This window comes from Phoxinus phoxinus (assembly GCF_949152265.1).
Source record: "Phoxinus phoxinus genome assembly, chromosome: 15".
NCBI lineage: Eukaryota > Metazoa > Chordata > Actinopteri > Cypriniformes > Leuciscidae > Phoxinus > Phoxinus phoxinus.
The window spans coordinates 28,002,851-28,027,991 of NC_136890.1; the positions used below are offsets into that span (position 1 = coordinate 28,002,851).

Sequence of the window (25,141 nt, forward strand, 5' to 3'; positions counted from 1 at the left end):
TGTGTTGGTTAATGAGGTGATTGATGAACAGGTGTGTGTGATTAATATTCTGGAGAGAGTGATTGCAGGTGCGCCAAAGAGGATCTGGGGAATGTAGTGACAGACGGTGAACGTGACAGTAAGATTGTATATCTAACCAGAGGTCAAGACCATTACCATAGAAACAAGCTGACCAACTTAACTACTTCTAGTGGTAACTTTGTATAATCATGCCATGGTTTCCCATGTACATTTAGATCGAATAATATTATAATAATCAGAGGTTGAGGCTCGACCGAATTTAAATCTGGTCTAACAACATTCTGTTGCTCTAAACGGGAAACCTATTATTAGCCTTTTCAGTCGTATACATTGATAAATGCCAATGTGTTAGACGGAGCTCTAAAGCTTCAGTTTCCGTGCCCCAATGCTCCACAAAACTGAGTGCGTTAGTCTGTTACTAACAACGTAATCTACTAGAATCAATAATTTCAGAGTAAGTCGGAATGAATCCAAATGCAAAAATTTATTATTAGTCGGGCAAATGTATCATGCCAATTATATAATCAATTCAAAGATAATCAATACAATAACATCAAATGCTCTGATATAAAGAGAAAAGATGTATAAGTTACCTGACATTAGAAAAATACATGATGCTGAGTGTCTTGAGGACAGTCGGCATCAAGGGCAGGTTTGGACTACAAGTCACCCCGAGCCTCTGAAGACTTGTTTTTATACTCAGACCAAAACAAAACATCCTACAATTTGGGGAATGAACTTACAATAGGAATTTGCGTTGACTAGAGTTATAGACACAGGCAGTTCACACCTTGTCGAGGAACAGGAGGTAGTTTGGAGGAAGGACCCTGGGAGAAAGTGCACACCCAATAAGCAAAGTATCTCGAAACCCTTATTACCATTTGGTTTACTTCTGTGGAGATGAGACCATTGTACCAGTCGCACTGAGACATTTTAAATGATACCAAACATTTCTTTTAGTTCACTTACATTGACATAGAACATTATAATTTTATATAATCTTTCTAAGTGAAGAGAAGAATGTGTAAAGGGAAAGAAGTGGTGGGAGAAGGAACAAATGTTAAGGAAGGACATGAGGGAACGAAGCTTTTCCTGCAAGTGGACATAGGTGGAGCAAGAGCAACACAGAAACAAACACCACATCATGTAAAATCACTAACAAAAAAGAAACCCCTACATACAGTATGGACAACTGACATTAAAGATGTCAGTGAAAACATATGCCAGCTGTTCTGCACATCCTCTGAGCACTTTTCCAGAAGTGTTGTCTGGTCCTGAAGCCTTCTGTGGTACACAGTACATACTTGGTCGTCAGATTCGGGAGGAGGGGTTGATCTTCCTCACCATAGTGTCATTCTGTGCCTCAAAACGTGTAGTCGTTCAGCACATCTGGGATGGAGGTATCACTGTCACATGCAGGTGGTGTTGGCCTATAGTTGGTGATGGCTTGCATGCCCTGCCACATACGACGTGTGTCACTGCTCTGCCTCTTTGGCCCGGGGCAGTTTGGCCATTGCTGTTCTTAGTGCTGCTTTGTTGCCTGTTCTGAAGGCAATGAACCTGAAGTATATTTATTTTTTTGTAAGGGATGCTATGTAGGACTCGCAAAGTAGGCTATTCACTTAGTTGCACAGTTGTTGCCTGTATTGCATATGTCACAACTTGGCTGTATACAAACACACAAAGATAAGGGAATCAAGTTAAAAAGTCTTTAATAATCTAAAGTGAATATAAATCAAAGCCAGGCAGGCAAACAAAACATAATCGTAACATAGACCAGACCAGACAACTAAGAACAGAAATACAGGAACTTAAATACAACAGTCAAACAAGGTAATTAATCAAACACATCTGAACACAATGACAAATCAAATTAACATCCATGACAACAAACTAACCAAGAAAGTGTAACCTGAACAAATCATAACTCTTTATTGCTGTAATAGTCTCTTGAGTAAGTTTGTAACATATTAACTCTGTTATAATGCACATAATTATGGGGAAAATATAACTCATTTCAGGTGATGCATCACAGATGCTCTCTCTGTGATGCTAGGAGAATGACTAGCTAACATCATTTGGTGTGGCTTCCTGAAGTGGTGAATACCTGTCCTGTCACCGGGAGTGACGCAGCATAAAAGCAGTGCAGAACTCAGTCAATGAGAAACCTTTTCTCAAAAGTGTGATCTGTGTCCTGTCTAGCCCAGTCTTTGAAGCTTTTTTTTTTTTGACATTGCCCGCTCCTGAAACCATTGCTTCCCATTAAGTTATTGTGTGTAAAAACCGAACTTGGACCAATCAGCTGTGAGCAAAGTGACATGTCTGATGCAATAAAGTCACTCCACCTGTTTCCACTACAAATAAAAGATCACTACACAGCAAATTATACAAATTATAAGACAAAATCTTTTATGTATTTTAGTAATGCTTATTTAGAATAATAATTTTGTATGATTTAGATATTATTTATCCAATTATTGTACCCTTAATCGATCACATGTACAATTTGAGTTAATCAATTATTATTACGCACAGTTTAATTGAATAAATATATAAAGGTAATATAAATACGCTTTAGAATCAATAGATAAAGCTATAAATGACTACATGTGAGCTTAAAAGTTACATTTTCTCTATCAAATGTGAACCAACTTCACAACTTTTACTTGCACTGATATACAGTATCAAGACTTTTTATTTTAGTTGTCATCTTTCATAGACAGCTATTTTCTTCTTGTTGTGTAAATTTGTTTAAATTCTTTATATTTTTCAATCTCGTAATATTCTGTAGTTAATCGCGCTGCTTCTCTCGCGAGAAATGAATCTCAGTGCCACTCTTTCTCAGCATGTGATTGGTTGTTCGCTACTGATGTCACACCTAAACTCCTAAACTCAGGATCAAAGCCTGAGTCGACAGAGAAATATGATGATCAGCATCATGGTACCAACAAAGCCTGGTTGGACAACTCAAAACTAATCCTGAGTTTGTTCAACTACCATCATGGTACAGCCCCCAGCTCTTTTAATATATATAAATAAATATGTTGCGTCCGCTTAAGCCTCCTAGACTGTAGGACATAACATATATTTATGTTTTTTAAAAGACATCTCTAATGATTTTTTAAAACAATTTAAAATAACAGTTTTTTATCTTAATATATTTTAAAATGTAATTAAGGCAAAACTGAATTTTGTCACATGTTTCTCCAGAAATCATTCACATATGCTGATTTGCTGCTAAAGATTTCTATTGGTTGCTGAGAATTAAGCTTTGCCAATTACAGGAATAAATTACATTTTAAAATAGATTCAAATCATAAGTATTCATATGTATTTTTCAAAATAGTTAATTGAAGGTCTAATAATAGTTCACAATATTGTTGTTTTACAGTTTTTTGTTTTGTTTTGTTTTTATCAAATAAATGCTGAAACTGAAAAGACTTCAAACCCTCAATACCCAAGGTATTGTTTACTGAAAACATAAAAATGATTGACAATAGAAGGATTAGGAGCCGGTCATGCCAGTGATGTTCAAATATATATGTCTCTCTGGTTTTAGAAACTTTTCCTGACAACTTCACACCAAAAAAAAAATGCTGCTTATTTTAGGGAACTGTCTAACTTATGGAAATTGAAGACAGGGATAGATACTGCTTTGTACATTTACTCCATAAACATTTGACGTTTCATTTGATGTGGGCTGACAGGTTTTTTAATCTGTCTTTTTATGGGAGTGCCATTTAAAGAACAGGAAAAACTGGTTTGCCTTTTTACTGCATTGAATACCATCACTGCAAAATAAAAAGTGATGCCTTAACTATTTCTTTGTGATAGAGAAAATCCAAAGCATTTTATGAAGGAAAGTGATTAAATGGGTAGTGCCAGCTCTGTAAGTGTGCTGGAAACTGCTGTACAAACTGTCCTATGGTCTAAAGTTCAACGTACTAAACAGTAAAATACTACTGAGAATGTCCTAAAATTACTCAATTATATTTCAAATATACATACATGTCGAAAATACAGTGGTCTGTTTAGGGTAACTCTGACTTTACCCCTTACATCCCTCTCTCTCATCTAACAGGATATTCTCAATCAGGTCCTGTAGAGTGGAGAAGCTCGGTCTGTCCTCGCTGTTGAACTCCCAACACTGCATCATAATATTGTGCACCTGAAGAAGAAAAAATAGTAACACTTTACAATAAAGTTTCATTTGTTTACATTAGTTGACTAGTGTCAGGGTCATGTTTAGTTTTATTGTGTTTTAGTTCATTTGCCTATTTCATGTGTTTCCTTGCAGTTTAGTACCTGTTTCCTGATTCCTCCCTGGTTAGTTTCACTGTATATATATATATATACTCCTTATATATATGTTTTGATGGCTGCAACAAATTCCAAAAAAGTTGGGACAGGGGCATGTTTACAATGTTTACAATGTCCCATCACCTTTTCTTTTAATGACACTTTTTGATTTTTCAGGAATTGAGGTGTCACGTTGTGGGTTTTGTTTCTTGTTCCTCGTTCTTATCTGTCATGTGATCCTCCCATGTATTCCCTTGTCTTTTGTGTCATGTTGTCATTGGTAAATCATCTGATTATTGTTTACATGTGTTCCTTGTCTTGTAATTAGTCTGTTTATTTAAGCCCTCATGTTTGCCTTGTGTCTTTGTCTAGGTTCTGAGTTCACGCCTTTGGTTTATGTTTTGAATTAAAGTTTTATGTTTTGAATTAAAGCATTTGGGTTCTCAATCCACATGCCTCCAGTGGACCTCATTTGTTACAGAATATTAGACCAAACCTGAACCCAGCAATTTGTCTCTTCTGCCTCCGCCAAGGTAACCGTCCGATTGAGGATTATGTTGAAGAATTTTGTGAACTTTGCCATGGGGTGGATTTTGGTGATAGTGTCTTAAAGGATATGTTTTGCCATGGACTTGATGAGTGTATTTATTACCTCATGCCTGCCAATACCCCTCACTGCATTCTGGTGCAGTATATGGACTTTGCTCTTGTGTTGAGCGCCTGTCATTTACTGTGGGCTTTGTGGAGGAGGAGCCCTGCAAACCCACAGTATCCTCTCAGCATGAGCTGCTTCACGTCAATCCTGCCGAGCCCGAGCCTCTTAACGTCAAGCCTGCCCAGCCAGAGATTGTACACATCATGCCTGCTGTGCCTGTGTCTTCGGACAAGATGGCCGCTGCGCCTGAGTCAGCTCTGGAAGATGCAGCGCTGATCATAGTGGCCACAACTATTGTGTGTGTGTGTGGGCAGCACACATATCAGCTACAACCCGTGAGCCCTCGGTCAAGATGGCCTCGCCAGAGTCTCATCCCAAGAAAATGTTGGGGAGGGACAGTAGGTACCTGATTAAGGCCTCAGAGGCCGTGCCACTCTGGCCACCTGAACTGCCAGCGCCGGCTTGGCTTCCTGCACTGCCGGCGTCGCCCACGGCCCAGGCCCGCCTTTGCTATGTTCTGGTCCCATTCCCCTGCACGGGCCTGGCCCTCCATCCCTCCCCCAAGACCGCCTCCGCTCCACCACTCTCCTGAACTATTGTGTTTTTGGTTTTGATGGGTGTCGGGAGCCGCCCATAGGGGGGCTATGTCACGTTGTGGGTTTTGTTCCTTGTTCTTGTCTGTTATGTGATTCCCTGTTTTAGTCATGTGATCCTGCCATGTGTTTCCTTGTCTGTTGTGTCATGTTGTCATTGGTAAATCGTCTGATCATTGTTCACAGGTGTTCCTTGTCTTGTAATTTAGTCTGAGTATTTAAGCTCTCATGTTTGCCCTGTGTCTTTGTCTAGTATTGAATGTTTGTCCAGGTTCTTGTTCTGAGTTCATGCCTTTTGTTTGATTACGTTTTAAATTAAAGTTGCGTTTGGGTTCACAATCAACTTACCTCCAGTGGACCTCATTTGTTACATGAGGATACTAATTGTTGCATTTTTGCAAGTAGAATTTTTGCCCAATCTCACTTGATATAAATCAGCTCAAAAGTCTATGGTTGACATCCATACTGGAAATCTTGCTTCCTAGGAAAAATCTTGATGGTAGTATAGGTCTCTGTACAATCCCAATATACGCCTCCACGTCAATGGTACCTTCACACATATGCAAGTCACCCATGCTGTTATTGCACGGATGCACCCCTATACCATGACAGATGTTTGCTTTTGCACCTGTCGCTGGATGGTCCTTTTCGTCTGATAGGGACCAAGAACTTGAAGTCAGTTTTTCCCAAAAAAAAGCTGAAACATGGACTCATCTGAGCACAGTCCACATTTCCATTGTCTTTTGGATCATCTGAGATGAGCTCACGCCCAGAGAACTCGGCAGGATCTCTGCATTAAACAGATGTATAACTTTCTCCTTGCGTAATCGAGACTTAAGTGGCTTTTCTTGATGCTTGATGCCAAAGAACACCTGAGCCCATGTGGCTGTATTTAACACCGTAGCATTATGGTTTCTCATGCAGTGCCATCAAAATTCAACTAATCTGGTCATTGGAAATCTTTTCTATGTACTTTTGTCAGTCAAAAGGTTCAAGAGAATTAACAAATCAAAGATTCTTGATTCACAAAATGTTCCAATTTTTACGGAAATGGGGTTGTATATGTTTGTTTTGCTGTCTATATACAATGTATAAAAATTTGATCGGTTAACTTGACCCATACAAATGGACTCAAATCTGTTTTTATTTGTACCTTTGGTGGACACTGAGGTGGCGCTGGTAACCTCCAGTTATTCTTGAGAAGATTAAGAAGATGGATGGCCATGGATGAATTCTGGACATAACTTCCAATCTTCTGGATACATAACTGCATGAAATGATTTACAATAAAGCAGGTTTAAGTTAATACATTAAAAGATTTGGGGCAACATCCAGTGAGACAATGATGACAGAATTTGAAAAAACATTATTTGAAATTAAACGTCAAAAAGAGGCCATTGAAGCTCACAGTGACAATCATTCATCCACTCCTCATACACTATAGTGGCACCATCACATGTAGTTTCATTTACTCACCCGTTTGGGGTTTCGACTGATGTCACAGTAAGATAAGAGCTCATGTAGAACAATGCCGAAACTCCATACGTCTGACTTGTGGGAGAATTTCAGTTCTGAAATGGATTCGGGTGCATACCTGAACAGGGAACAGGACATGAAAAAAAAAGGGAAAAAAAGGGAATGAAACGCAACGTATAACAAAGTTTGCTAAAGTAAACAGATTTAACTAATAGACCTCAATCTCTGTGCAAAAATTAAATAATGATGCTGCCATCATTATTTACTTTCTAAAGTAATTTTTATACCCCTGTAATTGGCTCCAAATCTCAGGTGAAAATAGTAATTTTGACCCCCCTCTACAAAATAGTGGATTACTCAGTAAATATACATCCATGACATTTAACATTTTGGCTTTCTTCTTTATATATTTCTTTCACCAGATAAAAAAATAAAATAATTTTTTTTAGCCGGGGACCTTTGGTTGAGTTGACACAAAATGACCCGGTTGCTGTCTGTCGGCACAGTGTGAGTTGGCCTTTATGTGTACTTGTTGTTTGTAAAATATATATACAGTATTTGCACAATTAGAACATTAACATTCAGTGCTTTGTTGACTGTTGGGTTGAATGCACACAAATCACGGTAACACTTTAGAAATACAGGTGCACTAATATGCATGATTTCATGCTTAACTAATGCCCAGATAATGAGTTACTGTACATTGTGTATCATCTGTACAATCTGTACAATGTATCATTTACACACCCGCAAATAGTTTCAAACCTGTATGAATTTCTTCTGTATGAGTTTCTGCTGAACACAAACGAAGATATTTTGAAGAATGTCGGTAACCAAACAGGAAGTCATCAACTGTTTGGTTACCGACATTCTTCAAAATATCTTCTTGTGTGTTCAGCAGAAGAAAGAAATTCATACAGGTTTGAAACAACTTGAGGGTTAGTAAATTACAGAATTGTATTTTTTAAGTGAACTATCCCTTTAAATTACCACAATGCGTCAAAGCCATGTTTTTTAACTTCCAGCCTCTGTTTTAATAATTTATTAGCTGATGATTCGCAAAAATATCATGTTATGATTACTTGCTGAGACACATGACTATTAACTTATTATTAAGTAATGTGACATTATGATTATGGGTTTTGACATCCACATTAACTTTTGAGATTCATGGGACAGTTGCACAGTGAATGTAATGTCAGAGAATGTGTTTGAAGGATGGGTAAGTTGGGCTGCACACAAAAATCAGCATACAAGAATCATACGAGTCATACATTAACTCAAGATTATCGGTACATTAGTCTAATATGCATTAGAATTAATGCATATCAGTGCACCTGTAGTGTTACCCCCCTAAGTTATCATGTTGTCTGTCTGAACTCTCAAGAGCTTGATGTAATTGTCACCAGAAAATAGGGCTTTCTCCTGGCTGCGTGACACGGTAGTACTCTTTATCCACTGGGATGATCTTCGTAAGCCCAAAGTCAGCGATTTTCACCAGTGTGTCGCTTGCGACTAGGACATTGCGAGCAGCTAGATCACGGTGAACATAACGCATGCTTTGCAAGTACTCCATTCCCTACAAAAGAGAGTTACATTTCTGGTTAGATGTGTAAAGTTCCACAAACCAATTCAAATGAGCTAATCTGACCTGTTATCTGATATTAAAAAGTCTGTTTGTACCTTACAGATTTGTGAGGCAAAGAGCAACAGTTTGCGGGTGCACACATTCTGTCTGTGTTTCTCCATATATCCGATCAGACTGCCGTACGGAAGATATTCCATCACCAGTTTTGTGCTAAGTCGACCTGTGGCGAGTTAAAAAATAAGGTATGTTTGAATGGGCAGGCTGTACAGATTGGTAATTGGTTGGTAACTATCAAATGTAGTCTGACCTGCACTGTAGCAGATGCCCTTGTATTTGACAATATAGTCACAGTGCAGGGAGCTGATGGTCTGGATCTCTCTCTGGAAGTCTGCCATGCTGGCTTGTTTGTTAGCCTGAAGTTCCTTGACAGCAACCAGATCTCCAGTGTTATCACCCAACGGATCATATCGACAAAGCTCGACGCTGCCAAAGTTACCCTAAACACACACATGCACACAGTTAAAACACACCAGTCTTCTTTCTTTTCTTTTTTTTTTTGCTCAGAAAACCAATAGTCATAATCATCACGTTTAGTTACATGCAAGCTGTAGTGTATGAAATAGCAAAGTATATCAGACAGTTTCATAAACAAAGCCACTATGTTAAGACTGTGTCTTAAGAACTAGTCCAACCAAGGGGTAATCAATGGGTCTTACTTTTTGGATTCAAATTAGACCAATCTACCTTTTTGTTTCTACCACAAATGTATGACTTTTGGTAGTGCAATTTGATTAGGCTACCATATGCAGTTTTAATAAAGTTGAATTAACGAAACCTTATTAAGGTTGTTAACGAGAGTCATTTTTACTCTTCAAAGTGTACACTTGCAGGTGTTTATTATAATTACGCTAATTTACTGATAGCCCCATTAAATAATAAGGATAAACAATATTTAAAAAGTATATAGTTATCTAACAAAATGCTAAATGGGGGATATATATAGGCATATCAAGCAGCATATAAAAAAATTGTCAGAACGTAGTCTCTCAGTTGCTGAATGTCATGTAACAACGTTGCTACAGCCCTGTCGCCCTCTTAGTTGTCGAAGACGGCAGTGCAGTAAGCCAGGCCGGCGCTGGCAGTTCAGGTGGCCAGGGTGGCACGGCCTCTGAGGCCTTAATCAGGTACCTACTGCCCCTCCCCAAAATTTTCTTGGGATGAGACTCTGGCGAGGCCATCTTGACCAAAGTGGCTCACAGGTTGTAGCTGATATGTGTGCTGCCCACACACACACACACACATGGCAAGCCGTTTTAGCTTTTATTAATTTCCAGGATATGAATTCTTGATATCAACAATTACATTTTCACTAGTTAAAATGATAGTTATTGATATCAGGAATTAGATTTATACTAGTAACAATGGCAATTTTTGAGATCAGGAATAACATTTCCACTAGTAACAATGCTAATTCTTGATATCAACAATTACATTTTTACTACTTAAAATGTTAATTCTAGATATCAAGAATTGCATTTTTGATATCAAGAATTTAATTCTTCATATCTGTAATTGTATTTTCACTAGTGAAATGTCACCATAGGCTGCCATTCAAAATCAATTTTTGATATCAAGAATTGATTTCTTACTAGTTAAAATTCCAATTTCACATATCAGAAATACAATTCTTACTAGTAAAACCCTTTATTTTTGATATCAATAATTCAGTTGTCACTAGTTGAAATGTCCATTCTTGATATAAACAATTGAATTGCTACTAGTAACAATGTTCATTTTTGATATCAATAATTCCATTTTCACTAGTGACAATGTTAATTTCTGATATCATGAATGTGATTGTTACTAGTAAGAAAGCCATTTTAGATATCTGAAATATTATTGATATCATAAAAACAATTTTAGATATTAAAAATGAAAAATGTTACTAGTAGCAATTCAATTGTTGATATCAGTAATTCACATTTTTACTAGAAACAATGTAATTATTGATATCAAAAATTATTTTTCTACTAGTAAGAAATCAATTCTTGATATCAACAATTGATTTTGAATGGCAGCCTATGGTGACATTTCACTAGTGAAAATATAATTACAGATATCAACAATTCAATTGTTGATATGAACAACTACATTTTTGATATCAACAATTACAGTTTTGATATCAACAATTACATTTTTGATATCAAAAATGTAATTGTTGATATCAAGAATTCATATCCTGGAAATGAATAAAAGCTAAAACGGCTTGCCATAGTTACAATGTTGCGAGCACGTAGACAGCGACGTTGCCATAGCAGAAATTGCCACAACGTAAATGTGTTTGCTGGGTAGTTTATTATCACTAAGGGTATTCTTAACTGCTAGGCAACCGGCTGCAGAGCTGTGTTATTAAATGTACAACGGCGCCCTCTATGGGTGGAATATTTCTCCACATTGTACCTTCCCCAGAATAGAGATGAATCGCAGGTATCTCTCCTCAAAAACATCCTGTTGTTGCTTTTTGAAGATGTTCGGTCTTCTCCAGAAGCCATCGCTCTTGGGGAGTGTGCCAGTCGCATGAAGGATCTCATAATCTACAGAATGACGATTAGAACTGTTATGATGGCTGATCATAATGTTCCCAGATGTATTAAGGAAAAATCTAACCCAAATGTGGGAGTCATTTTTTATAAACAGTTTTGGCTCTCAATAAAAAACTTTAGAGTAACGATGAAATCTTTCAATTTAAATAATTATTATTAAAGTAATTACACAATAATAATAATAATAATGATAATGGATGTATTTAATAAAGTAAATTGATTGCATGTTTAAATATTCCATTAAATATCAAACATTAATAAATAACACTTACTAATAAAATCATTATGTATTAAATATTATATTTAATATTTCCATTTTATTCTATTCCTTTTGTATTAGTATTATATAAGAGATGTTGGCTTTTATATTGTTTAATTAATAAATAAGTGGAACATAATAATACATGTAAAGCATGTATTTAATTATAATATTATTTATTAATTATGATTCATTAAATATATACATATAATTACATTTATTATATTAGAGATTTATTACTTACATTCATTTTATAATGGGATGATAACAGTTTCATATGTGAAAAAGAAAGTGATCTTCCAGATCACAAACATCAGTGTGATTGTGAGAAGGGAGCTGGTGTGTGTTACCTGAAGTGATGAGGCTGTTTAGTTGCCGGATGATGCTCCGGCAGGACGGTCTGAGCTCAGGCTGGTACTGCATACACTGAGCGATCAGTTCGGCCAGCTCGGTCCACTCCAGCGCAGGCAGGTTTGAGAAGTGCTCATAAAACTGCTGCTTCTGGATACAAAGAAGGACAGCAGCTGGTCAGCCACAGTACAATGGTGGAGTCACATTGCTTGAGTATATGCGTATAGCTCTCAAATTTGTGAGGTGTATGTACTTGTATGAGGTCCAGGCCCTGCAATGGAGCTTCTCCACCATTGAAAATCTCCCACAGCGTTGTTCCAAAACTCCACTTGTCACACTCCAGTTCGATCTCAAGTGTATCCAAGACCTCCGGGGCCACCCATGGGATTCTGTCTAACACCACTGGATTCACAGAAATGTGCATTTTATTCTTTTATACACAATCATGTTAGGGTGTAATATAATATTCAGCAAGAATTAGACAAAAAGCACAAACATCCAGTGGGCAAAAAGCTCAATGATTGAGAAAAAGTTAACCCAACACAGCTCAATAAATAAAAAAACTAATTGGTAACAATTTACTTAAAGCCTTTATGTATAATACATTATAAAGGTATCCATATATACGTTATAATGCATTATATATTTTCATAACTTATTGTAAACACGATCATACATTATAATACTTTATGCATTAAAACACATGACAAAAAAACAACCAATTTCAGATGTAACAAGAAATTTTCAAATATTATAATGCCTTTTAACTTTGGTTACACTCATTTATGAAAATATATAATGCATTAAACATACATTATGCACATTATTTATTGCATGCTCTCACCAAAAGGGAAGGTTCGAGCCATGCATGGTCTGAATTAATTAATGAGAGCTAAATAAAGAATCTATTATTATTCTCTCTAGTATTCATTTAAAATATAAATTATTCTATAATTCTAGAAGAGTAAATTAAATTGATTTTGTTCATCTTCATTGGTTTGATATCCATCTAGTTGTTCAATATAATTACCCTCTATTCCCAGCATTGCCATGCTGATGCCAGGGTCACTCAGTTTAATGAAGGGTGAGTTATCAGAGGAAGAGTCACCCTCTCTGGCCAACAGCAGATTCCTTGCACAAACATTCCCATGTGCAATATTCTTCTCCTCCTGCATATGACAGACAAAAGAAAAATGTTTTTTAACCACTGCCGAAATCAGGGCTGGGATGCATCCCCTCAAATACTGAGAACAGAAGTCAATTAATATGAGCTTTTCAATGAAGGATTCTTGTCTTTGCAACTTTTACATTTGGTTCTTCTCAATTCTGAATATTTTGTTACATTCTTTCCAGAATATACATACCATAAATACACTTTTTTATTTTATTTTTTTGTGAAAGAATTTAAGTTTATTCAGCAAGGATGCATTAAACTGACCAAAAGAGACAGTAAATACTTTTACATTATTACCAAAAAAAAATGTATTCATCAAAGAAAACTTTCTATTCATCCACCCTTATTATTGATAATAATGAGAAATGTTTCTTGAGCAGCAAATCATCATATTAGAATGATTTCTGAAGGATCATGTGACATTGAAGACTGGAGTAATGATGCTGAAAATTTAGCTTTGCCATCAATAAATTACATTTTAAAATACATTCTAATATAAAATATATAAATATTTTAAATTGTAATAATATTTCACAACATATATGTTTTACTTTATTTTTTTATCAGATAAATACAGCTTTGGTAAGTAAGCATAAGAGACTTCTTTCAAAAACATGAAAAAATCTTATTAAGCCCAAATTTTTTGAATGGTAGAGTATATTGTATCTTAGATGATAGGGTCTTGTTCTTATATGTACCAATATGTAAATGTCTATCTGAAACCAAAAAAACATTATTTTTATGTTATGGCTGATAAATGGCCAATATTCAAAATCTCCTTACAGATTATTTAACCAAAAAAGAAAAAAAAGAATAGGTTTCAATGTTTTAAAATGTAATATTCAGTATTGACTGATAAATCGACCGATACCAATACATTAAAACTGATAACTGATATGGTCCTGAATATACTGTAGTTCTGTATTTAGTCATTAGTAGCCAGTTTGTCATGCATGGATGGATATTTCTCACCAGGAAGTTGAGAGCACAGGCCAGTTGTTTGGCCACGTCTAGTTTCCAGCTGACTGAGACAGACGTGCTCCTCTTCAGGTACAGGTCCAGTGCCCCGTGCTTCACAAACTCCTGCACCATGATGTCTGCGGGGGACAGGGAGGACACACTTTAGTCACATGGATGCATTCACAGGTACTTTGACAGGCAACCAGCATCACCAACGACACTCCAGACCCACTCAAGAGTTCAAGAAGATTTAAAGAGCTGAGGTCATTACACAGACTTTTAATTGCTTTTATAGGGTTTGTACTCTTGTGTTTAGACTTTGATAAAAGAGTGACTCCTAAGAGTGCTTTTACTTGACTTACTTTTGGATTTGTGCACGCTGATGCCATATACCAGGAGAAGGTGCTTGTGGGAAATTTGACTCATCAAACTGGCTGCCTCAAAAAAAGACTTTAAAACAGGAAAAAAGGGAATAATTAAATGGCTGAAAATACAAATTTGCTGTAATTAGGGTTCCTATACATTTTCCATCTCAAAATGTTCACATTTTCAGACCATAATTAACATAAATGGTTCTTACAGCATAACTTTTAGCATTATATTTTGTATATAGCAGTCATCTGTAAATATAGTTTTTTCAGGGTTTTATTGGTTTTCTCAAAGTGACAACGTACATTTATAAATGATGAGAAGAAACCTAAAACACTTTATAACCTGCATATATTCATCCGTTTGATACTGCAAATGTGGTTTGATTTTGCAAAATTACCAAACAGCAAAGTGCAGTCTGAGTGAAGTTCAAAAGAGAATTATGGTAAGACAAATCTTGCGGAATGAAATGATTTGCGTTTGACAATCATAAGTGCTGTTCCAAACATAAGTGTTGTTCCAATCATAAGTTTTGTTCCAAACTGCGTAGAAACCCTGTGTAATCATTATTTACACAAGCTTTTTTATTACATGTCACTTTTGAACATTTTGGTTTGCATATGGCCAACCTTTCAAAGTTCATTCGAAATTTTGAAACTATGGTACACACAAAAACATCGTCATGAATTGTCAATTAATGGAAAATGCAATATTCTCTATGGCAAAGTGCATATTCGAGTGTAATAGGAAATTGTCTTTTGATTGAAAACAACTATGTTCAGCATATGTTCCAGGAATGAAAGCTCACCTCCCAGCAGTTTTTATGATTTGCATCCAGGACCTTCAGAAGCACCTCCGTGGAGTGTGTCACTCCGTCCCGCTGGTCTGTCTTACCGCCTCTAAAGATATGCGTGAAGGAACCTTGGCCTAAGCTTTCCCTCTGTTAAAAGAAAAGGAAGGAGCTTGAATTGAGTTGTGTTGAGCTTAGACATTTTGTTGTTAAAATTCAACAAAATGTCCTCCCTAAAATCAAACACTTTCAGTCAATTTTGAAAATAATCAATAACAAAGATAAATTGAATCTGCCCCAATTATGCTTTTTCAAATATAACCTTTCACACAGTGAGGCCTGGAAAAGTTTGGTTTGTCGACATGTCGAGAAGATGCTGTTTGCAGCACTGCAAATTCACTGTTCAAGCATTTCAAAAGGATAAGGACTCACGCTGGATTTGATACTGAAATAACTATGCCATAGTTAGTGTTTGTATCACTGTATCGAGTGCTAAGGAAGCCTCTGAAATTCAGATAAAGTAATGGGCGTTTTGTTTCCGACACACGCTGTAAGCGATAGACCAATCACAACAGACTGGGCCGTCTGACCAATAAGAGGAGTGGGCTTGAGGAAAGGAGGGGCTTAGTGAGACTGAATCTTCGAACAAACCATTTTGTAAAGTGTTTTTTGACCTTGGATGCATGTAAACTTCCAAATCCAAAACAAAATCAGGAACCTTTAAAATAGCATAATAGGGGCACTTTAATTTTTTTAATTAAATGTTTGTTTTTTTATGGTGGTGATGCCTTTGAAAAAACATTCATGAACATTGATTTAAACCCTTTATAAATTTGTATAAATGTACCCATGTGAGGTCGTCGTGTTTAATCATGTGGAACTGCATGTGGCTTGGGTTTTGTCTCTGTAACATGGGGGAACTGGGCATCTCAGCCATACTGCTGTTACGGACAATGATCATGTTGGTAAGTTCTGTAAGAAATATGTAGAAAAAAATATGTAGAAAAATGTAAAAACAAATAAACAAAACAATTTTATTCCATTTAAATTCCAAATAACTCCTGCTTTCTAACTTTTATAAAAGATAAACACAAAGCACAAAAGCAGATATTGCACAGAAATGTTGTACCTTTTGGTCTGGGTGGGCAGCACTTGCCCAGGGTGACGGGGATGTCTGACATGAGAACTGCACTGTGCTGATAGAAGTCTGTGAGCTGTCTTAGACTGCAGAATGAGCTGTGGATCCCAGCCAGGCTGAACTTCTCATTTTTCTCTATCAGGCAGTCCTTGTAATCCATCCCTAGAGGAGTCTGGAGGAACATCCAGAAGTGAACAAATATATCACTGGAGTTTAGTTATTAACAATGCAGCTCACAATTAAAATAAGGTTATGCTGGAGTAGTTTTAAAATTCACATTATAATAAGGAACATTGTTGGGGAAAGTTACTTTTAAAAGGTAATTAATTACATAATTTAGTTACTTTTTTATGTTGCTACATGGTTGAGGCTAGCTCCTTTTCTAGGTTTTTTATTGTATTTTTATTGTTTTGCATTCAACAACATATCTTAACACACCATCGGTTTCTTTTAAAAACACATTTAGAATATTATTATATTCTGCCCACTTAGAATATTTCCTAACCCCTCTATGTATGCCGTACAAACTATATCTTCACATTATGGATTATAATGCCTACTGTATAACTCTTTTTATTGAATTATTTTATTTATTCTTTTCTTTTATTTGTTTTGTACTTTTTGCCTGTTCCTGCACACACACGAGTGTGCAAGTGACTAGTTATGGAGAAGAGAGAATTTTAATTCAGTGGTTTAAAGAATGTTTCAGCAAATTAATTAATATGAAAAGTAATGTGCACTTAAATTAAAGCAACTCAAATATTAATCTGTATATTTATTAAGTATTGCATTACTTTACTCATTACATCAAAAAAATAAATCTGATTACGTAATGCATGTTACTAACTAAGGAGTGATAAATAAAATGTAGTTCTTCATGAATCCGATATAAACTCATTTGAAGCTTGGAGTTATGATTCATGTGCTGTTTTAGTTACTTACTGTTAGTGAAAACTCAATGCTTGGTGATTTATAATGTTTGAATGAGTCCAGCAAATCTGGTACCTGTATGCAAACAGTGAGGAAGTACTTGTCAAAGTCCTTGGGACTGTGACGTAACAGGAACATCCCATTTTTGGCTCCAGCTTTCTTAAGCTTGTGCACTGCAAATTCTGACCTTTAGAAAACACAAGAAAAATTCTGCTTATTATTTAGTTATTTCCTTTCTAATTTTGCCAAATGGGTATATATGAAATTGTGTAGTACGTGATCGGCCCGTGGCAGTAGTTCTGTATGTCCTCCAGTAAGCTTGGCGGGGCAACCTCGGCGCAGAAATAGTGAGTCGAATCTGTAGTCAGTCTAAAATATCCATCAACCAGAGATACAAAGGAAAGAGCCTCAGTTAGGGTGTGAAACTCAGCCTCCTATTGGTGGAAAGAGAAACAAAATGTAAAAAAATTATATAAATGGCTATGTGTAGAAGAGTTACACAAGTAGAACACAAGTTACAATTTATTATACTTTCATAAACCTTGGTTAATCAAAATGGTCAATGAATCACTGACAGAATACTTTAAAAAATAATTATTTAATAAATGAATGCAATGCCACTACCATGCACTGGTCGTCCTGGCGTGTGAGGGTGACCACTCTTCCTTCCAAGGGCATCTGCTCTTGACAAAGACGCTTAATACTGATATCTGTGATCTGGGGGAAATCACAGAACGTCTGCCATTCCTGTGAATGATACCAGAGCTCAGTACATAACAGAGTGCAAGTCTAATGTACTGTACATACCGTTTGGAGCCGGTAAGATTTTTAAATGTTTTGCTTATGCTCTTATGCTCACCAGGCCTACATTAATTTGATGAGAAATACAGTAAAAATTGTGATTTTGTGAAATATTATTACAAATTACAACAAATGTTTTCTATTTTAATATACTGTAAAATATAATTTATTCCTGTGATGCAAAGCTGAATTTTCAGCATCATTACTCCAGGGTTCAGTGTCACATGATCCTTCAGAAATCATTTCAATATGATGATTTGCTGCTCAAGAAACATTTCTGATTATTATCAATGTTGAAAACAGTTGTGCTACTTAATATTTTTGTAGAAACTGTTAAATTTTTCTTTGATTAATATAAATTTCTGTAACTCATGTCCACTTTTGATCCATTTAATGCAATTTGATCAATCCACGTTGAATAAAAGTATCAAATTAATTAAAATGAATGAAATAAAATTAAACAAATAATGTAGTTTTATAGATATAGATTCATGAAGAGTTAACAGTCTCTTGTACTTCACTGACTAGTGGATTGTACATTTTTGAAAGTGTGACAATTAGTTTAAATAAGCAAGATCGTATGTTTTATTAATTGAGATTCTCATTTCTTTTTGATTCTCATTCTCATTTCGTTTCCTTGCCACTGTTGCCTTTGGCTTGCTCAGTTGGGGATGTTCAATTTAATGAATCAATCAATAATACTATTGATTAGCATTACCAAACATGGACGTTTTATTATTATTTTAATTTAATACTGTGAAGCTGCTTTGATACAATCTGTATTGTGAAAAGCGCTATACAAATATTCTTGACTTGACTTGACTTGACTTGATTAAGTGAATTTTAACAATTAAACACTTTTGATATTTACGTAATTATTTATATTTTTTTACAACCGGTTAACTCCGGTATTCGTGGAGACAAGAGACTGCATTCATGAGTACATTCAGGAACTAATCTATTGGCTTTATGGGGGAGTCATTGAATCATTCACAGAACCGATTTGTTCAAAACGCTCATTCATTCATGAACAAATCAAGAGGCTGCGTTTATGAGTAACTCAATGAATCATTCACTCAGCAGTTTCGTTCAATAACACTGATTCCCCCTACTGTATTTTGTCTATTCCACTGTGGCTTTGATAGGAACTATTTTCTTTGGTGGAGCAAAAATAGACAAAGTAACTGGCAATATTTTATCTAAAATGTAAGTTACTCAAAATTAACCTCTTGTTTATTGAACTTTTGTATTAAAACATCATCACACCGGCAGATGTACTGTCTAAATATCACCACGGCTACTCTTCTAGCCTACCTGGCTCTCCGTGGTCTGTATCTGAATCCCTCCCTCTCCCGACACCTGGACGGCTCTGACCCTCAGCTGCTCGTTCCGCTCTAACCATCCAGAGTGATGCAGAGTGAAGCTTTCTGTACCATAAGCCGGCTCCACCACACTCAGCTCCATCAGATACTTGAGCTTCAGGTTGCGTTCTCCAGCTGAGCATCTGCCGAGCTTCTTTAGGAAGCGCTTCAGGCTCTTGCGGATCTGATACCTCGCTAGGCGACTCATGCTCTGTATATCTTGTCTGTGAGTCTCTGGGAGGCAGGACTTGTAGCTGGAAAAAAATAAATATTTTTTATCATGGTTAATGCAGCTTAAAAACTTAAAGGGATACTTCACCTCTCTAAAGATGAATGTGTATTTAAAATGGGTCATTTATGTAGTACAAATTATAAATTATTTTTGAATTTGGACTGGAGCCTTCTAGACTGAGAAAAGCCAGAAAATGTATTTGTGGCTCATGTGGATGAAAGACAACAACTCCCAGAATGCACTTGCTTCGCTGAGCTATGAGGCCGAGAGTGCAGTTAAACAACAACGCTAGGCTACTAGTGAGTCTCCGTGACAAGTCTGCCCAGGATTTCGAGATCGCCAAAAATGTCAGGGATTTCGGCTTTTGCGTTCTACAGTCGCCATTCATTATGTTTACTGTGGCGAACAGGACGAGACTGACGGCCGCGGGAGAACGACGCAAGGCCGGTGGCGTGATTACTGATGAGCGACACCTGTGAGACGCACCGGTCTCGTATCTCTCACGGAGGAGCGGGAATTTTCTCAGCCATGTTAAAACGCACATTAACCCATCACTTGTTTAGCGTTCATGTAAACACTACATTCAGATTCACCAATCGGAATGAATTCAGTTAGATTGAAACAAAAGGTGTGCATGTAAACAATGAATGGCGACTGCATAAAGCAAAAGCCGAATCCCGGACATTTTGGACGATCTCGACGGCCGGACATGTCCGGGAAAAAGAGGATGGTATCCCACCCTCTATGGACAGGTTGAAAACATGCGGATCTAGCGCCTTCTACTGGCTGTAGTTTTTAGCCTCTGGCCAAGAAATCCTCAGATGACGCAAAATGGCGATTTTTGCGTTATCGGAGGATTTTTTACAGACAAAAAAAAACATAAATCTCTTGTCTCAGGGGGATATGAGGGAGGGAAGCACGGTAATTTGAAAATACTACATGTTTTCTACTGATACAAAGCTTAATGCTAAATCCTGAAGTATCCCTTTAAATTATGTTGAATGAACAGAAAAGCTCTGCATAGTTCTATCCATCAATTTATTGGAGACTTTCTCCGTTTGTCATGTTGTAACATACCTTGTTGTATTGCAGATCTCACCAAGGCTCTGGTTCCTCTCTTTGGCCATACGCCACAGATCTAGTACTGCCATACCCAAACATTCCTGCTGCAAACTCAAAGCAGGAGAAATCCCACCACACCCCGACACAAAATCACTGCGGGACTGAAACAGGGAGACAGTCAGAGGGGAAGGAAAATTATCTTGAACAGTTGAGTCAGCATTTTAATGCCAGCTTTAAAAAAATATATATTTTAATCATATCGATACATTATCAGGATAGAGGCACATAATACTGGGTGTACATTTCACATATGGCTTTTAAAATTACTTTCAATTGCCTTTTGAGAAGGCAATGGTAAATGATTGTGCTATACTGGATACCTGAGCAAAAAGATAGTCAATGACGCAGTAGTCCAGCGCAGCACAGATTCGTCCTCTGCTGAGACTAAAGCGGTACGATGCTCTGGACCCTTGACCGAACCAGCTTGAGAAGAAAAATCTTTAACACACAGAGAAAAGCTTTACAATCACACAAACAGATTATCTCTTAAAACACACTTTTCACTCACTGTTTAATTTGTCCACTAGCCGTCAGTGTTATTATTTATAATTTTTTCCTTTTCATTTTAATTTTACTTTATGTTTTTATAATTTTATTGTTACCAGTATTTTTTATTAAGTTCCTAAGTTTTTTTTAAAGTTTTTCATCTGATATTTTTACTTTATTTCAGCTATTTTCATTAGTTAGTTTTAGTACCATAACAACACTGCAAGCAATGGCCAACAATGCCTTTCAGTGCATCACAGAATAATTCTGTAATTTTTTACGTAGACTGTCAATGGAGAAACAGATATCTCTTAGATTTCATTAAAAATATTTTCATTTGTGTTCTGAAGATGAACAAAAGTCTAACATGACATGAGGTTGAGTAAATGATAATAGAATTTACATTTTTGGGGAGAACTAACCCAGTAACTTCAAGTATGCTCTTCACAGACTCTATTGTCTTCTTGATAACCACATTTTTTTGTTTGTGATGGAAATGACACCACAAATAAGGCTGTGTGAACATCGACATAAATCATTTTCAAACCATACATATTTACATTTTTGTTTAGTTAAAAAAAAGAAAGAAAAAGATTATTACTCTTTCATTTATTGTTTAAAAACATACTCGTATTTTTATGACAAATGTATACATTAAAATCTGGGTCAGGGAGAAGGTTAAAACAATATAATCTTTTCATAACAGGCATTTGCAAATTCAATTTAAATTAATGGCGTGAATAGGCTAGTTAAATAAGGAAACACCCAATACAAATACAAATATTTCAGTAAGAGTAAGCCATTTATAAATAAAATATTATTATTGCAGCAGTTTCTATACCTCACTCTGTAGTGAACTTTGATGGTCTCCTCACTCTTAAATACATGAGTTGGTGGATACCAGTATGAAAGATCTTCTGATATCAGAGCAAAGAGGTTGTGGAACACAGGAAGAATTCCTAAAAATATAAATATTCAATTCAGGTTATTGTGATATTGTTGGTGCACAACTATTTTAAAAATGAATTATAATTTAATTAGATTACACATGAGCAGATTATTGCTTAAAGTTATGCTTTAGTCATACTGAATCATCTAAAAAATAAACCTAATAAAGGTTATCATCAGCAACACCTCTGCAACATTTTTTTAAAAGCTTTGTAGATGTTATAGGGGAAGCAGATAAAAAAAGTGAAAAGAGTATATACTTAAAAACAGAAGCTTTTGACCTTTAAAAAACAGGCATCATTATTAATCATCTTAAACATGTTAAACGTCTTACCACTGGCTTTTGCAGCGAGCATACACACACTTTCAGCTGTGATGTGTATGGTGGGGATAGTAAAAGTGGTCTCTGAATTTAAGCAGGGGCTGTGGTACAGATGCACCTGCAGGGCAGAGTCACAGCTGGACTTCTGACTGCCGGCCCTTTCGCTCTTCATCAAGGGCACCTCCTCCTCTTCACTCATGGCGTTCTCACCAAAGCAATCTCCTGATTGGACGAAAAGAACTAGAATTTTTTTTTTTAAACAGATGCAGGTGTTTATTGACTGTTCTTTCTTTCCAAAACAGTCCATGTAACTTAAATTAGGATGTTATTAAAATAAGACTAATGGTTATTTCTGACAGAAAGTGAATTGTTCTGATGTTAAAGGCATTTAAAAAAGTTATAAAATAAGATAAATAAACCTGCATGTTCTGTTTGGGGCTTTTTCAACTTTTACCTAGAATAACATTGTTAAGGTATTAAAGTGCCCCTTTTATGCTTTGTCAAATATTACCTTTCACACAGTATAATATTGTTGTTTGTGAATGGTTTTAAAGATCAAAGTACACAACAAATAAAGTTATTGTCTCCTAAAAGAAATAATCAATTCTGAACTGCCTGTCATGAGTCGTCAGCAATTCCAGCCTCACTTCTTTTTACATATGTATAGCAATGTAACACATTTGCATAATTCCAGCCTATGGTCTTCGTTGACTGCCCGTGAACAACGTCTTCTTTGACCTGCCCTCAAACACATAGCTGTACAGAAGCTAGGGCCTGGAAGAGTTTGGTTTGTTGTCAACATGAAGAGGCTGTTTTCTGAGCTGCGAACTCACTTCATGTACTTCCAAAGGATGGCTCACGCTCAAATTGATAAAAAAACAAAAACAAGTCGCCATTGTTTGTATCACTGTGTATCGAGTGCTATGGAAGCCTCCAGAACTGAAATTTACATATAGTAATAGACGTTTCATTTCAGACACACACTGTAAGCGGTAGACCAATCACAACAGACTGGGCCCTTTGACTAATCAAAACAGAGTAGACCAATCACAACAGACTGGGCCATCTGACCAATCAGAGCAGAGAAGGCCAATCACAACGGACTGGGCCGTCTGACCAATCAAAGCAGAGTAGGCAAATCACAACAGACTGGGCTGTCTGACCAATCAGAGCAGAGGAGGCCATTCACAACAGACTGGGCCGTCTGACCAATCAGAGCAGAGGAGGCCAATCACAACAGACTGGGGCATCTGACCAATCAATCAGAGCAGAGTGGGCTTGCGGAAAGGAGGGGTTAGAGAGACTGACTGTTTGTCAAAAGAGGAGATGTGCAATGTATATGATGAGAAAATTAAAGTGTTTTTTGACCTTGGATGCATGTAAAGGATAATAGGGGCACTTTATAGTTGACTTTTGCTATATGAATACTGATTATAAATTAACCTTCCTACATGAAACATGTTGCATTACGTTTGCTGGGGGTCTCTTAGGCCTTAGCTATAAATATATATATATATATTTTACCACAAACTGAAGCAACGTTGCTAGTTGCTATCAACTCTGTTGATAACGTTGCGTTTTAGAAAAGTTTAATATAGGCCTAAACTTTTGGCATTTAACGGATGGTTAAATTTCAACAATATCTTTCAAATGGGCTTTAAGTCAAGGGAATATATTAAAAGGTGTATTTTTTAAAGGCCAGATTTGCAATTATTATTATTATTTTTAGGCACAAATCATTGGGGTCTTCAAGATCCCAAACATAAAAACAATTAAGCCCATTTTAAGAGATCTTGAGGCCTACTGTAAGTGGACGTTGACATTGTACTGTGAAGTAGTGGATTATTGTTAACACCAGTTCTTGGAACCATGGTGGTCATACCCATGATAGAAGTGAGCTCATCGTTTCTCAAGTTGACGATCTGTACTTTCCGTAACAAACTAATTCATGGGTGTTTTCCAAAAGCTTTAGCATATTAAGCCACACACAGTAAAGGATTTGATTAAGGATTTTAAGTTAAGATTAAGGATTTTAAGTTAAGGTTACGCAACACAAGTTTGGTTTGGTTTTGATAATGTCATTTGCAGTTAAATATTATAGTTATGCATCCTTTTAGAAAAATACATCTATTCATTATCCAATAACACAATAACAATAATACATACAAGCAAACATGATACAACGCCACACTCAAAAAACATATTTCATTGGTAGTCACATAACTTCCACTGGCATATTCTTTAAAATGGTAAAATTACAAGTTGTTTTCCCATATTACGATTCTAATAAAGACAACTAAGAGGTGTTACCTTATTTAAGAAGAAACATTGATGAGTTGTTCATGTTGGTGTGATGAGCTGAGTAAATATAACTTGGGCTTCGCTGTTGTGAGTCTCTGGTGGGAGGGATCAAATGAGACTCGTTTCCGGCAAGAGACAACCACAAACACCTCATTTCCTGACTGCTTTAGCAAGATCGACACCACATGGTGTTTCTTTACTGGTCGGCCTCATCTGACATTTCAGCTTCTAGACCTGTGTCCCTAGAACAGCACCCCCCCCCACCTGCATATTATGAAGTACAAGAATAGTGTATTTATAACAGTGTGAGAGCAAAAGAAGAGGGTGTTTGCTGGAGCTGCTGGGGCTGGTGCTTTCTTTAC

At 36.4% G+C, this 25,141-nt stretch overlaps 1 protein-coding gene across 2 annotated transcripts; it reads right to left on the reverse strand.

Annotated features, from left to right (window-relative positions):
- Positions 1 to 1,717: 1,717 nt before the first annotated feature.
- On the reverse strand, positions 1,718 to 24,924 carry jak3 (Janus kinase 3 (a protein tyrosine kinase, leukocyte)). 2 transcript variants are annotated; one of them, XM_079637649.1, is made up of 24 exons: positions 24,789 to 24,924; positions 22,491 to 22,700; positions 22,050 to 22,167; positions 21,043 to 21,160; positions 20,678 to 20,823; positions 19,322 to 19,622; positions 17,831 to 17,953; positions 17,483 to 17,640; positions 17,282 to 17,393; positions 16,268 to 16,448; positions 15,986 to 16,110; positions 15,157 to 15,288; positions 14,342 to 14,429; positions 13,992 to 14,116; positions 12,876 to 13,014; positions 12,099 to 12,247; positions 11,845 to 11,995; positions 11,093 to 11,226; positions 8,940 to 9,129; positions 8,728 to 8,852; positions 8,451 to 8,623; positions 7,045 to 7,162; positions 6,722 to 6,835; positions 1,718 to 4,189 (listed from the first exon to the last, which is right to left on the reverse strand). In XM_079637649.1, the coding sequence occupies exons 2-24, from the start codon at positions 22,675 to 22,677 to the stop codon at positions 4,070 to 4,072; spliced, it is 3,327 nt and encodes a 1,108-aa protein (XP_079493775.1). In that variant the 5' UTR covers positions 22,678 to 22,700; positions 24,789 to 24,924; the 3' UTR covers positions 1,718 to 4,069. The 2 variants fall into 2 exon arrangements, with proteins under 2 accessions (XP_079493775.1, XP_079493774.1); XM_079637648.1 differs by having other exon boundaries at positions 17,219 to 17,393.
- Between the last annotated feature and the right edge of the window lie 217 nt (positions 24,925 to 25,141).

Excerpts from the sequence above, each read along its gene's own strand:
- jak3 (XM_079637648.1), bottom strand. The coding sequence starts at position 22,677 with ATGAGTGAAGAGGAGGAGGTGCCCTTGATGAAGAGCGAAAGGGCCGGC. Across the intron at positions 11,227-11,844 it reads AAACAGCCTCATCACTTCAG|ATTATGAGATCCTTCATGCG; the intron begins GTAACACACACC and ends GTCATTCTGTAG. Across the intron at positions 6,836-7,044 it reads TCAGTCGAAACCCCAAACGG|TTATGTATCCAGAAGATTGG; the intron begins GTGAGTAAATGA and ends CATTTCATGCAG.